General features: G+C 44.6%; 1 protein-coding gene across 1 annotated transcript in view; it reads right to left on the bottom strand.

Moving 5' to 3' along the window:
- LOC117369162 (actin, cytoplasmic 1-like) overlaps positions 1–15,484 on the bottom strand; it is a 28,269-nt gene continuing 12,785 nt past the window's right edge. Inside the window, exons 3-6 of the mRNA XM_033963260.1 lie at positions 10,437–10,676; positions 8,324–8,762; positions 3,694–3,875; positions 1–258 (exon numbers count right to left, since the gene is read on the bottom strand). Coding sequence (XP_033819151.1) covers positions 115–258; positions 3,694–3,875; positions 8,324–8,762; positions 10,437–10,676 — 1,005 coding nt within the window. The 3' untranslated portion in view covers positions 1–114. The remainder of the gene's footprint in view (positions 259–3,693; positions 3,876–8,323; positions 8,763–10,436; positions 10,677–15,484) is intronic.

Genomic DNA, 15,484 nt, shown 5'->3' with positions numbered 1-15,484 from the left:
AAAACGCTAGCGTGCCTTCGTAAAAGGAGACCTCAGTTTTATGAACCTCATCGTCGTTTTCCTACTTGACAAGGAAAGAAGCGCTATACCCTCGGCAAGTACCACTGGAATTCTCTAGAAGCATTTGCGGTGGACAATGGAGGGTCCAGACTCGTCGTACTCCTGCTTGCTGATCCACATCTGCTGGAAGGTGGACAGGGAGGCCAGGATGGAGCCGCCGATCCAGACGGAGTACTTGCGCTCAGGCGGGGCAATGATCTGCAGAGTCGAGATACAAATGCGTTAACAACATGCAGCGATCTCTTCACCCCTTTTTAGTGCAACGCTAGATATATCACTCCCGTAACGACAACGCCAGTTCCGACATCTTCACATTCAACTCGACGGCAGCTCTCCCATGGCATAACGTTTTGAGGGCTATTGCTGGACTGGATTAGCGATTTTATGGGGGTACATGTGAAAAGCAACATTAAAGTTTCATGTTCTATTTCCAAATCGCCCGCTGGGATCAGAAGGGACACTGCGATTAATGAGTGGGGAATTAATTTCCGTACAGGGGTGTTTTTGTGGGGTCACTTAGAATAATTTCTGATATTCAGAAATGTAGAAAGGTGCTGAAGACAGTTTTTATTTTTTTTATGATTGTATGGAATTTTTTTTTCTTGTTTTATTTTTATGTAGTAAGTCAATTTTATGGTGTGTGTTTTACTGTACTCCGCTGTGATAAAGGCAGATTATAAATAAATAAAAAAACAAAACTTTGGGGTTATTTTACTAAGGTGTGCTAGCCAATTTGGCGCACGCTACATATTAACGTGCGCTAAACGCTAACACGTTCATAGACTATAATGGGCGCATTGGCATTTAGCGTGCACTAAATCAGCTAGAACACCTCAGTACAAGGACCGCTTTATTTGTAGAGGCCTTTTATGAAAGATGATTTGTGCTAATCATGAAGAGTGAATTTTTATGTATGATTTATTTATTGCTGTACTAGTCTTATAGCCCGTTACATTAACGGGTGCTACAATATATGTGTGTGTGTCTTTATTTTTTTTTCTCTCTCCTTAGCCACTTTCTGTATTTCTGTCTGTCTTTCTTTCTTTTTTTTTTTTCCTTGGCTGTCCACTACCACCCCTTGCCTGCTCCCCCTGTCCAGTCTCCCTTCCTTTTACCTCCCCTGTGTCCTCCACCACCCCATCACTGCTCACCTTATCCAGCAGCAGCCCTTCTCCCTTTGTTTTACCTCCCCCTGTCCATCATCACCTCCTTTCTGCTCTCCTTTCTTACTGCTCTGTCCAGCAGTAGGCCTGCCTTCATTTTTCTGCCACCCCTGTCCATCAGCACCTCTTCCCCTGTCCATCAACCCCTTTTTCCTGCTCCCCCTGCCCAGCAGTACGCCTCCCTTCCTTTTTCTGCCCCTCCATTTCCGTGTGCTGCAGCATTTCCCTCCCACCCCACTTCCCTGTGCAGTATTTTCCTCCCTCCCCCCCATACCTTCCTCCTTAACTCCATGCCCTATCATTCTCTCCCCTTCTGCTCCCTTTCCTCCTTCAACTTCATCGGGCAGCAGCAGCAGCAGCATTTATAATTAATTGCTGTTGCCGGCTTCAGGTCTTCCTCTCTGGCGGGTCCTGTCTACTTCATGAAAACATGAAGTAGGCAGGACCCGCCATAGAGGAAGGCCTGAAGCCGGCAACAGCAGCGAATTTTAAACGCTGCTGCTGCTCGAAGAAGCCAGGCCTTAACCACAAAGCTGGGGGGGGGAGGGTTTTAAAAGGTACAGCGGCAGCGGTGGTGGTGGGGGATTTGAAAAGCCATCCTTTAAAAACTTGCCTGTTTTATTTTAAAATGCCGTCCGGGTTCGGCCGCCGCGGCCTGCAGCCGCCAACAGCCGCCGCAGCCAACATCCGCCTCAGGGGTGAGGGAGAGAGAGAGCTTCGTGCGCATGCGCACTCCTACCTGCGATGCCCTACAGTTCACAGAAAACGGGCGCACGCAGGTGGGAGTGCGCATGCGCGGCTTAGAGTTTTATTATATTAGATTGTCCTACAATTATGAATGTATTATGTGCAAGTGGGGGTACAAGTTTTTAAATAAATAAATATTTCCATCCCATTTTATGACACGCATTCTACAGTAGGAATTTTTTTTACCTGAGCACTGATAATTGCTAAGTTCCACCTGATCATGAAACAACTTGCTATATAGAGAATAACATGAGGACAGATTTATCTCCATCCCTGTGGTATCTATCCCCGTCCCTGTGAGTTCTGTCCCTGTCTCTGCCCTATCCTTGCAAGCTCGGTCCTCATCTGCACAAGCCTTGAACACTTTAGCGTCTGAGGACGAAGCTTGCAGGAATGGAGAAGAGACAGAACTTGCAAATTAGTTCCCATGACATTTTCTATTCATCTCGGTCAAAGAAGAGCGACCAAGATGGTAAAGGGGATGGATCACCTATCGTATGTGGAAAGGCTAAAACAGTTAGGGCTCTTCAGCTTGGTAAAGAGATGGCTGAGGGGAGATAGGATTGAAGTCTACAAAATCCTGAGTGGAGTAGAACGGATACAAGTGGATCGATTTTTTTCACTATGTCAAAAATTACAAAGACTAGGGGGACACTCGATGAAATTACAGGGAAACACTCTTAAAACCAATAGGAGGAAATATTTTTTTCACTCGGAGAATAGTTAAGTTCTGGAACGCATTGCCAGAGGTTGCGATAAGAGCGGATAGCGTAGCAGGTTTTAAGAAAGGCGTGGACAATTTCCTGGAGGAAAAGTCCATAGTCTATTATTGAGAAAGACATGGGGGAAGCCACTGCTTGCCCTAGATCGGTAGCATGGAATGTTGCTACTCTCTGGGATTCTAGAATCTTGCTACTCTTTGGGGATTCTGCATGGAATGTTGCTCCTATTTGGGGTTCCGGAATCTTGCTTACTCTGAGATAATGGAATGTTGCTACTCCATGGGTTTTGGCCAAGTACTAGTGACCTGGATTGGCCACCATGAGAACGAGCTATTGGGCTAGATGGACCATTGATCTGACCCAGTATGGCTATTCTTATGTTCTTAACTACAGAAAGGAGGTACAGTGATCCCTTGGAATCCGAACTTAATCCGTTCCAGAACTCCGTTCGAGTTCCGAGATAATTTTTCCCATGGAAAATAATAGAAACTGGATGAATCCATTCCTGGGTCCCACAAACTCTAATTTTAACAGTAAATACACTGGATTTTAAGGTAAAATATTAACTAATAATAATATACTACAGTATTTTCCTCACTACACTACACAAATGCAAAAATCACACGAGATGCTTTCAATACAGCTTCCGACAATGAATTGAGTGACATATGGGTGGCCCAAGCGCTGGAGAAACCCACGCACAAACACACACGAACAACATGCAGGGCGTTCGGATTCCAAAGCAGAGTTCGGATTCCGGGGCAAAATTTGCTTGAATTTTTCGTTTGGATTCCAAGTTGTTCGAGTACTGGGGCGTTCGAATTCCAAGGTATCGCTGTACATGAAATCCCATCCCCCCCCCCCCCTTAAAGGACTCGCGCACAAAAATTTTTTTTAGAACTTGTCACTCACATGAGAAAAAATTTACCCGCAGCCGGCCAATCCTTAGAGGGAGCATTGCTTGCGGGTTTGAGAATTTGTCAACAACTGCGACGCCTCACCTTGATTTTCATTGTGCTGGGTGCCATGAATGTGATCTCCTTCTGCATCCTGTCTGCAATCCCCGGGTACATGGTGGTACCACCGGATAGCACGGTATTGGCATACAGGTCCTTACGGATATCGACATCACACTTCATGATGGAGTGGTAGGTGGTTTCATGAATTCCACTAATCTCCATGCCTGCACAAGAGCAATGATATTGGCTTTTAGTGACTTTCTGTGATACAGTAGTACTAACCTGGATTTTTTTACATTTTTTATTGTGTCTTTGCCAAATCCAAGCTCAAGGTGGGTTACATGTTCAGCTACACGAGTTATTTCTCTGCCTAAACTGGCTTACAGTCTAGTTGTACCTGAGGAGTGGAGGGTGAAGTGATCCACCCAAGGTCACAAAGATCATTAATAGAAATGTGAGATAGTAGAAGTGGCATAGTAGAAAACAGTCCCTCACTGATTTGGCATTTAAGCTACCTTCCAGCAGGTGGCACTAAATTGACGACTCAGAGGCTGAGGTAGAGTAAACAGGTTCATAGACAACCCCGCGAAAGACAAAGGCGCGCGCCAACAACTGAGCACAAGACGGAGGCGTGCGCCGAAGAAAATTACAGTTTTTAGGGGCTCCGACGGGGGGTTTTGTTGGGGAGCCCCCCCAGTTTATTTAATAGAGATCGCGCCGGCGTTGTGGGGGGTTTGAGGGGTTGTAACCCTCCACATTTTACTGTAAACTTAACTTTTTCCCTAAAAACAGGGAAAAAGTGAAGTTTTCAGTAAAATGTGGGGGGTTACAACCCCCCCCCACAATGCCCCCACAACGCGGCGCGATCTCTATTAAGTAAAGTGGGGGGGTTCCCCCCCACGCCCCCCCGTCGGAGCCATAAAAACAGTAATATTCTGTGGCGCGCGCCTCCGCGCTGCGCTCAATTGTCTGCACGCGCCTTTGTCCCGGCGCGCTTTTGACCTGACTCCGAGTAAACATTGGAAAAAGGTAAACTTGGCCTTCAGTAGTTTATTTATTTAATTGTTCTAAACTTTCTTTAGTTTTTATTTATTTGTTGTAAACCGAGTCGAGCTTCCTTAAGTTGAAGACCCGGTATATAAAATTAAGCTTTAGTTTAGTTTAGATTTTATTGTCCTTCTGTTTTACTTTTTAGTTCAGTACTCTACTTTTTCAGCAAAGTCATTTTGGACCAGGGGTGGCTACACTTTTTGGGCTTGCGAGCTACTTTTAAAATGACCAAGTCAAAATGATCTACCAACAATAAAATTTATAAAAACACAAAGCGCACTGTACGCAGAGAAAATGTTAATTATCATTTGTATTCTGCGGGTTTTCAAAGAGGTCAAGGCAGCTGACTTTATGCAATGCCTCAGTAACAACTATACAAAAAAAAGACAAATATACCCCCTCCCTTTTTACTAAACCGCGATAGCGTTTTTTAGCGCAGGGAGCTGCGCTGAATGCCCTGCGCTGCTCTCGATGCTCATAGGCTCCCTGCGCTAAAAAACACTATTGCGGTTTAGTAAAAGGAGTCCATAGTGTAAAATATAGACAGCAAATAAAAATTCTCAAAACGGATACATTTTGATCACTACATTGAAAATAAAATCATTTTTCCTACTTTTGTTGTCTGGTGATTTCATGAGTCTATGGTTGCACTTTCTTCTTCTGACTGTGCATCCAATATTTCTTCCCTTCTTTCAGCCTCCTGTATGCTTCCTCTCCTCCAGACCTCATTCCCTCCCCCAACTTTTTCTTCTTCTCCCCTTGCCCTCCTCCCCTTTCTTTTTCTCCATCTTTCTTTCTGTCTCCCTGCCCCCCCTTTATTTCTGTATGTCTGTCTTTCTCTCTCCATGCTCCCTTTCTTTCTTTCTGTCTCCCTGTCTTTCTCACTCCATACCCCCTTTCTGTCTGTCTCCCTGTCTGTCTTTCTGTCTCTCTGCCCTCCCCCAAGCCACCGCCATTGGGGAACAAGCTGCCACCGCTGCCACAATCAGGGAACATGTCACCACCGTAAAGAGGACACTGAAGCGCCGGGCCGACCAACCTTCCCTACCCAATGTCAATTCTAACATCGGAGAGGAAGTTCTGGGCCAGCCAGGCAGCGATTGGCTGGCCCAGAACTTCCTCTCCGACTTCAGAATTGGTATCAAGTGAGGAACGTTGGTCGGCCCGGCGCTTCAGCATCCTCTTTACAGGTTCGGGAAGCAGGTAGAACGGAAGGCAACACGAGTCTATCTCCGCGATCGACTCACGTTGCCTTCGCGATCTACTGGTCAATCGCGATCGACCTTTTAGGCACCCCTAGTTTAGACAATAGTGGAAAAGCCCTATAGAGACTGGTGGACTCAATTTATTCCATAAAAGTCCTTTTATTCATCCAAACAATTCAAGGAACACAACTCAATGACTCAACATGTACATGTTTCGGGCCAAGACGGCCTGCTTCAGGAATCTTAAAAGTCTAAAAGATGACTAAGTTTATCCACAAACGAAAGCACTTCCTAGTTGATGATACGGTGTTGAATCTTCAAAGTGAATAGATCCACGAAACGAAAATTATTGTCAGCATGCAATGCGCTTGTGTTCATTGAATTGTTTGGATGATAAAAGGACTCTAGAGGGCATTTCCACTCCTTGCTTTTTCGTCTTTGAGTTTGTGGATTTGGTTCTCCTGTTCTTAACCCCGTGGTTTAATATTAAGAGAGGTATAGAGAAGGCTCGTTCAAAAGTAAAGGTTCTAGATGTTAAAAAAACCTAACTGTTCGGATGGGGGATCACGTCAAGGGATTGTTATCTGGGAAGTATGATACTGATGTGCCGATTTTTTAAATGGCTTATATGTGAAAGTGTCTAATAGTGAGCTTCACTATTACACACATATTTAGGCCCATCTAGTTTCTTCTCATATGTATTATTTCTTTTGGAAATGAAGCCAATACTCCAGTTGAAGGCTCATTAAAGATTTGCATGGAAAAATTATGTCTTGCCTGATAATTTTCTTTCCTTTAGTTACAGGCCTTGTGGGTTATGTCCATCAAGTTTCAAGTTTATTAAAAGATTTGTTTGAACTGCTTATTCAGGTTTCTAAGCGGTTTACAATATAAAATTGCATAAAAACACGTTAAAACAAGGGATATTAAGTAACAGCAAAGTCTGACTTAAAACTCTGTTAAAATGTACGGACCTACATCCAAACAATGGGGAAGAACTACAATTATTATAGGAAAGGTGCAACATAGAAGAAAACGACAATAGGAATGGGAAAAAATAGCAGAATGCTTTAGTTTTGTCCTTAAAAGGACGGTTGTTTATCCAAAGGCATCTTGGAATAAAAATGTTTTTTTAACTTTGCTTTAAATTCTTTTAAATCGGACTCGCTACGTAGGTGGTTAGGTAGTGAATTCCATAAAGTAGGGGCGGTGACAGCAAAATTATTAAAGCGGAACGTATTAATTGATTTCAGGGAGGGAATAGTAAGGAGATTCTGAGATATAGACCGGAGAGATTCTGATGAGTTATATGGAATTAAAAGTCTATTAATGAAATCTGGTTGGTTATTTGATTTTGTAGTGAATGTTAAAAGTAGGATTTTATAACTAATTCTATGTACAATGGGAAGCCAATGTGCATTAAACTAAAGGAGTGTAACGTGATCGTATTTTTTTGCTCCACAAATGATCTTAATTGCTGTATTCTGAACAATTTGAAGCCGTCTAATTTCCTTTTTTTGTAATGCCCTTATAAATGCCCTTATAAAGGCCGATGGAAACAGGGGGAAAAAAGTAGTTATTTTGTGCTTCATTCCTTAAGGGTATCGAGCAGTTTGAGATATACCTTAATACACCATAAAGATTACATTCCCTCTTAAGAACATAAGAAGTTGCCTCCGCTGAGGCAGACCAGAGGTCCATCTTGCCCAGTGGTCCGCTCCCGCGGCGGCCCATCAGGCCTATTGCCTGAGCAGTAGTCCCTGACTATTTCTATAACCTACCTCTACTCCTATCCCTATAACCTACCTCTACTCCTATCTGTACCCCTCAATCCCTTTGTCCTCTAGGAACCTATCCAACCTTCTTTGAAGCCCTGTTACGTGCTTCTGCCTACCACAGCCTCCGGAAGCGCGTTCCATGTATCCACCACCCTCTGGGTGAAAAAGAACTTCCTAACGTTTGTTCTAAACCTGTCCCCTTTCAATTTCTCCGAGTGCCCCCTTGTACTTGTGGTTCCCCATAATTTGAAAAATCTGTCCCTGTCTACTTTTTCTATGCCCTTCAGGATCTTGAAGGTTTCTATCATGTCTCCTCTAAGTCTCCGCTTCTCCAGGGAGAACAGCCCCAACTTTTTTAGTCTGGTATCACAAACAGAGTAGTAATCTTAAAAGTCTGTCTGCACTGCTCTATACTTCTTAACTAATGGAGTTGTCATCAAAGCTCACTCCTGCCCATCCTGAACTGTAATTTTGACATTTTCAGTACCAGACTGTAGAAGTCTGCCTTCCCAAGTATTATAAACCATGCTGTCTTGAATCCTGTAACAATAAAGAATGTAATTCACCAGCATTGTTTAACTAATAACATAAGTTATGTATCTTCTGATAAATTGAACCAGAAGCGGTATTGCAACTGACCAAGGAAGGATGGTTGAAAGAGAGCCTCTGGAGCTCGGAACCTCTCATTGCCAATGGTGATCACCTGACCATCAGGAAGCTCGTAGCTCTTTTCCAGAGAGGACGAGGAGGCAGCTGTGGCCATTTCCTGATCAAAGTCCAAGGCGACATAGCACAGTTTCTCTTTGATGTCACGCACAATTTCTCTTTCTGCTGTGGTGGTGAAGCTGTAGCCTCTCTCGGTCAGAATCTTCATGAGGTAGTCTGTCAGGTCACGGCCAGCCAAGTCCAGACGCAGGATGGCGTGGGGCAGGGCATAACCTTCGTAGATGGGCACCGTGTGGGTAACACCATCGCCAGAGTCCATCACGATACCCGTGGTACGACCAGAAGCATACAGCGACAGAACAGCCTGGATGGCAACGTACATGGCTGGCGTGTTGAATGTCTCAAACATGATCTAAAAATGGATGAGATGCAAAAAAAAATATATAAAGATTAAAGAAAATAATTTCCAGGATAATAATTGCGCTAATAGCATAGATTTCAGCTTTCAAACAGTCACACAAACGAACATAGTTACATGATTGGTTAGGTTCAGAAAGGATTTGAGGTTCTGCTCATAAATTGTCAATAACCTGTCTTCATGTGGTTATCCCTTTAAATCTCTATTGGCTTTGGGGCCATTAGCGCAGGGCAGCCGCTAGCACGGCTTTGTAAAAGAGGCCATGTGAGGTTACATAAGAACATAAGAATAGCCATACTGAGTCAGCCGAAATGTCCATCTAGCCGAGTATCTCGGCCCAAGTGGAGTTAGCTTTCCCAGGGCTTCTGCCTCAGCCACATCTAAGAGAAAGCTAGGGAGTTCTTTCCTCTTCCACCAGGGACCCCCTTGAATGATTCTCCTCTCTGGAAGATAACACCTCCCTGCTGAGACCCGCCCCTGACTCTGCAGGGTTACCTTGTTAAAGTGGCTCAGCACTGAACCGTAAAGCCCAGTGCTGTCTGGGACATGTAGTCTGCTCAGCCTTGGGATAGCCAACTTCAGATCAGCAAAACGGTTCAGAAGGCATTTGCAATCTTAAGAGAAGTCCGAAAATACTTCAACAACGAGCAATTCAAACTCATAGTACAAGCGCTAATCCTAGGACTCCTGTAACATACTTTACCTGTCATGCCCCGCCAACATGCTAAAACAATTACACACAGCCCAAAATACAGCCCTAAGACTGATATACTCGCTGAAAAAATACGACGACGTTACCTCAGCTTTCCAAGACTCGCACTGGCTCCCAGTACAAGCACGCATACAACACAAATTCTACTGCATCCTAGTCAAAGCCCTAAATGGAAATGAACCAAGCTATCTGAACAACCGCCTAATCAGGAAAAACACATCCAGACCAAGGAGAACTCGAGCACACTTTACCCACCCCCCAATCAAAGGCATGCAAAGCAAAAAAATATATGACGGTCTACTAGCCGCCAGAGCAGCAAAAATAGACCATCACCTCTTAAATCTGCTGACCACGACGACCAACTACAAAACATTCAGGAAAGAACTGAAAACCATACCATTCAAGAAATTTGTCGAATGATCCAACCAAACCGTATCGACCCTTCCCAGATCCCGACGCAACCTTGTAATCTCCCTGGGAATGTCCAGGCTAATTTCTTGTTGTAAACCGCCTAGAACTGAAAGGTATTGGCGGGAAAGAGGACATCAATGTAATGTAATATAATATAATAGCAGCTCCTGCTGTATGGAGGTGGAATGGTAGCATTAGAGGAAGATAACCCCTTACTCTTCCACACCAAGGCACTCTCCAGGATTATCTGAGGGCAGCTATGTGTTGGATTCAGAAGTTATCCCAGGACTCCTAATATTAATGCCAGTACTTGACCACGTATCTGGACAAATAGAACCATGGAAATAGCAGTCCTGTCTTGCTTGCTTAGTCATCCGGGTGCTGGCACTGAAAATCGGCCAGACCCAGATAATTTCCAGCATTAAACAAGCATTAGAAGATATTGTTAGACAAGACCCTGGTATCAAATCAACAAAAGGAAGAAAAAGGCTTAGTTAGGAAAGACCGAGTATAAACACAGAAGTAGACAGTAGATAAGAGCACACCTGTGTCATCTTTTCTCTGTTGAGCTTGGGGTTCAGAGGAGCCTCTGTAAGGAGGACAGGGTGTTCCTCAGGAGCAACACGAAGCTCGTTGTAGAAGGTGTGGTGCCAGATCTTCTCCATGTCGTCCCAGTTGCTGACAATACCATGCTCGATGGGGTATTTCAGGCTCAGAATTCCTCTCTTGCTCTGAGCTTCGTCGCCAACATAGCTGTCTTTCTGCCCCATGCCGACCATCACACCCTGCACAAGGAGAAGGATGCTGAAATGTAATTCAGTCTGACCCTACTAACCCTCGTTCCTGCCTATTACAGACAACACACCCTGCTGTTATCCTCAACTATCAATTCTCTAGAGACGCGGGCAATCACCTTGGACTGCGCTTCTATAAATAGAGCAGGATGGGGGTTGATAACACCCCAAAACTTCCAAGAAGATCTGGAAACAACAATTTAGATCGTTGAGATGGAATTAAGATATATAAACTCAACAAATATGAATTGTGCAAATAGATGAATTTCATTGCACTTAGGGGAATAAAATTGTTTAAAGCCATAAATATTTGACCCCTTCTTTTACGATGCCTGATAGCATGGGCCGCTGCGGTAACTGCCCTGAAGCCCATAGGGATTTAAAGGGGGCTAAGGGGCTTTTGCCGCGTGGCAGCTGCTACCATGGCTTCATAAGGGGGGGACGGGACAAAATAGCAAATAGGATTTCCCTTTATATCTGAGACAGATTTCTTCTTATCTGAGGTTTTGTCAGGCTGTGGACAATTTTACTTTGCAGTGTAATGTTAATGATAATTTATTGCCCCTCCCCCCTTTTTACAAAACCGCAGAAGTGTTTTTTAGCACAGGACGGCACGCTGAATGCTCTGTGCTGCTCCCGACACTCATAGAGTTCCTATGAGCGTCGGGAGAAGCGCATATTATTCAGCCTGCACTAAAGATATATTGCAACACACTGTACGTAAAATAGAGAATGACACAGGGATGAATTTTTCCCCATCCCTACAGGAACTCAATTTCCTGTCCCTGTGAGTTTTGTCACTGTCCCGGTCCCATTTCTGTAAGCTCTGCCTTAACTGCACAAGCCTCGAACACTTAGGATTTTAAAGTGTTTGAGGCTTGTGCAGATGAGGACGGAGCTTAGGCATTGGTGGAATGAGGCATTATGACATCACAATCTGAGCTCTAGAATGTTGCTACTTTGAATTTTAAAGGGTTTGAGGCTTGCGCAGATGAGGACGGAGCTTAGGCATTGGTGGAATGAGGCATTATGACATCACAATCTGAGCTCTAGAATGTTGCTACTTAGGATTTTAAAGTGTTTGAGGCTTGTGCAGATGAGGACGGAGCTTAGGCATTGGTGGAATGAGGCATTATGACATCACAATCTGAGCTCTAGAATGTTGCTACTTTGAATTTTAAAGGGTTTGAGGCTTGCGCAGATGAGGACGGAGCTTAGGCATTGGTGGAATGAGGCATTATGACATCACAATCTGAGCTCTAGAATGTTGCTACTTAGAATTTTAAAGGGTTTGAGGCTTGCGCAGATGAGGACGGAGCTTGCAGGAAAGGGGCAGGGACAGGATAAGAATCCGACGGGACGGGAAAATGAGTTCCCTCGGGGATGGGGAAAAATTTGTCCCCGTGTCATTCTCTAATGTAAACCCTACATTGTAACACTGTGAATATAAATGTAATCCATTCTAAGTTCTTTGGGGAGGACGGGATATAAATCTAAATAATTAAATACTGTGTGGATACCTTTACCCAGAATAAAATGTTAATTTAAAATCCATATATCATTTTCTCTATTTTTATTCCCTCCTTAACGTATGTTGGGCTGCTTTACTATCTGAATATTTCCCTATCAATTTCTGCAGCCACTGCGCATTTGCACCATTTATAACAATTCTGTCAGAGCAGCAGCTTGTCATGCTTAGCTCAAGGGTTTTGAGGGGAATTCTGCCTGCAGGATGCTGAATCCCATTTTAAAAGAATATTGCTGCTGGTGAGCAAAGTCACATACAGTGTTATTCCCATGGCCGACAAGCTTCAGGCTATTACAACTACTACTACCACTATGAATTCTTTCTAGAGTGCTACCAGACGTATGTAGCATTGTACAGAGTCATGAAGAAGGGTGTCAGGTCAAAAGCGCGCCGGGACAAAGGCGCGCGCAGACAATTGAGTGCAGTGCGGAGGTGTGCGCCGCAGAAAATTACTGTTTTTACGGCTCCGACGGGGGGAGCGTGGGGGGAACCCCCCACTTTACTTAATAGAGATTGCGCCGCGTTGTGGGGGCATTGTGGGGGGTGTGGGGGGTTGTAACACCCCCCCCCCCATTTTACTGAAAACTCCACTTTTTCCCTGTTTTTAGGGAAAAAGTTAAGTTTACAGTAAAATGTGGAGGGTTACAACCCCCCAAACCCCCCCACAACGCCAGCGCGATCTCTATTAAGTAAACTGGGTGGGCTCCCCAACAAAACCCCCCCGTTGGAGCCCCTAAAAACTGTAATTTTCTTCGGCGCGCACCTCCGTCTTGCACTCAGTTGTCGGCGCGCGCCTTTGTCTTTCGCGGGGTTGTCTATGAACCACGAAGAAGAGAGTCCCTGCTCAAAAGAGCTTACAATCTAAACAGACAAGACAGACAGACAGGATGCTATGGATGCAGTTAACGGGAATGGTTAATCTGCTGGATTGAAGAGAGAGCAGGGTCCCCCTCCCCAGCACAAGACTCCCAGTCGCCAGTCTCCCTGACCCTCACTCACACCCAATGATTTCAAACCATTTCACTCCTTTGAAGCCCCTCCTTCCCCAAGTCTGGGGGGTGGGTCTTTGGGCGGAAGCAAAACCCAGTTGCTCCTGTCCAGTCAAGTGCCTTTAGTAAAAATACACGTGTATATAACCCATAGCAGTAGTTGCATGAGACTACCACTAGAGGCGCCCTTTTACTGAAGGCGCCAAACTGCGCAGGACCACCAATTCTTTCAAAGGTGCAGAAGTCCTGGAATTAGTGGAGCGGGGTGAGTAGGACTTTAGCCGGAAAGGGGGTGGTGCTTATGCTGGGGGACTCTGCTCTGCCAGCCCAGGAACACTGGGCTAGGGCTTTGCGGCCTGATGCTCTCAGAAGGTAAAGTAACCCCACTGCAAGCTGCATTAAGGTATCTGCATAGTAATGGAATGCAAAACATGCAATATGGACATGGAATTGCTGGTTTTCAGACATCCAAAATAGGAATAGAGTTTCTACAATAAACCACCTTAGGCTCCAAAGTTTGGATGAAAATAATAAACAAATTTAGGAGCCAACCTGGACTACAAAATACCACCTTCCAGAGGTGGAGTGTGCAAGGCCTTCAATATCTACTGCACTTATTCTCGGAGGAGGGGAGACTGGCAACTTTTGCTGACTTACATCGGACGTTTACTTTACAACCTACTGATTTTTTTTGCATATTACCAAATCCGACATTATGTTCAGTCTCTTCCGGCACACCATCTTGAGGAAGACAGCAGGGAGGCACTTTCCGAACTCTTTAGCCTATCTGCACAACAGCGGATTCCGCTTCGATTTCATCTAGTGGGGATCCGGGATGGTCATTCAGGCCCCCAATTTGAACATTTTAGCAGCAACCTGGGCTGAGGACTTGCACTGCACGCTAACGGCTCAACAGCTACAGAGGACGCTGAAAAACATTCAGAGGGTGTCTCCTAATATTACCCACTGGGAAATGCAGTTGAAAACTGCTCTGCGACTTTATATCCCGCCGGAATGGGCAGCCCGGATGGGGATGACTACAACTCACTCTTGCCCGAAATGTGCCAAAGCTCACGCCTCACTGGGGCATATGCTCTGGACTTGCCCCAAAATTCAACAGTTCTGGCGACATTTAGGGCACTATAATACGCAGCTTTGGAAGAGGCGTTGGCTTCCACAACCGAGAGCTTTATTCGGACATTACGATATAGCCGCGCCCAAACCTAAGGGCATGTCAGCTTTTGTCACTCGAGTGCTTTTGATGGGGAAGAAAGTAATTCTTACTAACTGGCTGTCCCGAGATCCACCTCCCTACGCACAATGGAGAGCGTTGATGCTTGTTCATGCGACGCTGGAGCGCAGACTGCTGGGAGATTTGGATCGTGGACCAGGCCGCAAATTTTGTCAGACCTGGGAGTGTTTCTGGCAGGACCTTACACCGTCTGCTCGCAGTAGACTCTTGAATTGTTAGGACTCTTTTTACCTCTCAGTCTTGGTAGCAGCATTGGACTTTTTTTGGGGGGGAGGGAGGGGAGGGTGTACGTTTGCACTGTTGTTCTTTGGATATGTATGCAACTGCTATTTGTATGTTTTCGTTGGAATAATAAAAAACATTTGAACATAAATTTAGGAGCTCAGCTTTTTTCAAATATTAGGTCTTTCGTTTTTATCTTGTTATCAGAGATACAGGGAGTTGAAAGCGACTTGCTCAAGGTCACACGCAGACGATGCAACAGAGTGAAATATTAGACATCTAATCTAACCTTTGGTTTATATAACGAGGTCATCTCCCAGTGGAGCTTGACTCGGTTCACATATAATTAAGACTAGAGTATAAAGCAAAAAACATAGGAGAAGGAAGAACTAATTAAAAACTAAAGTACATAAGAAAAGCATAAGAAAAATAACTATAACATTATCATTTCGTTGAGGCTGTAGTTAAACCATTTAAAAATTGCGAGAACAACAAAGTTTTCAGGAATTTACGAAATAATTGCAGCTGGCCTAAAAGCCTAATGGGAAGTTCATTCCAGATCTCTACAATTACTCCAGTATCACAGGTTGCAGGGAGGAAGACTTAGGAGCAAAGTTAGGAAATTCTTTTTCACGCCGAGGGTGGTGGATGCCTGGAATGCCCTCCCGAGGGAAGTGGTGGAGAGGAAAACGGTGATGGAATTTTTTTTAAAGCGTGGGATAAACACAGAGGATCTCTAATTAGAAAACAAATGGTATAAATTGAAGAACTAAGGCCGGTATTGGACCAAGTTGTATGGTTTGTGTCC

The sequence above is a fragment of the Geotrypetes seraphini genome, chromosome 11 (genome assembly GCF_902459505.1).
Source record: "Geotrypetes seraphini chromosome 11, aGeoSer1.1, whole genome shotgun sequence".
Lineage (NCBI taxonomy): Eukaryota > Metazoa > Chordata > Amphibia > Gymnophiona > Dermophiidae > Geotrypetes > Geotrypetes seraphini.
The sequence above is the reverse complement of the archived record's forward strand: the minus strand, read 5'-3'. Positions and strand labels throughout refer to the sequence as shown.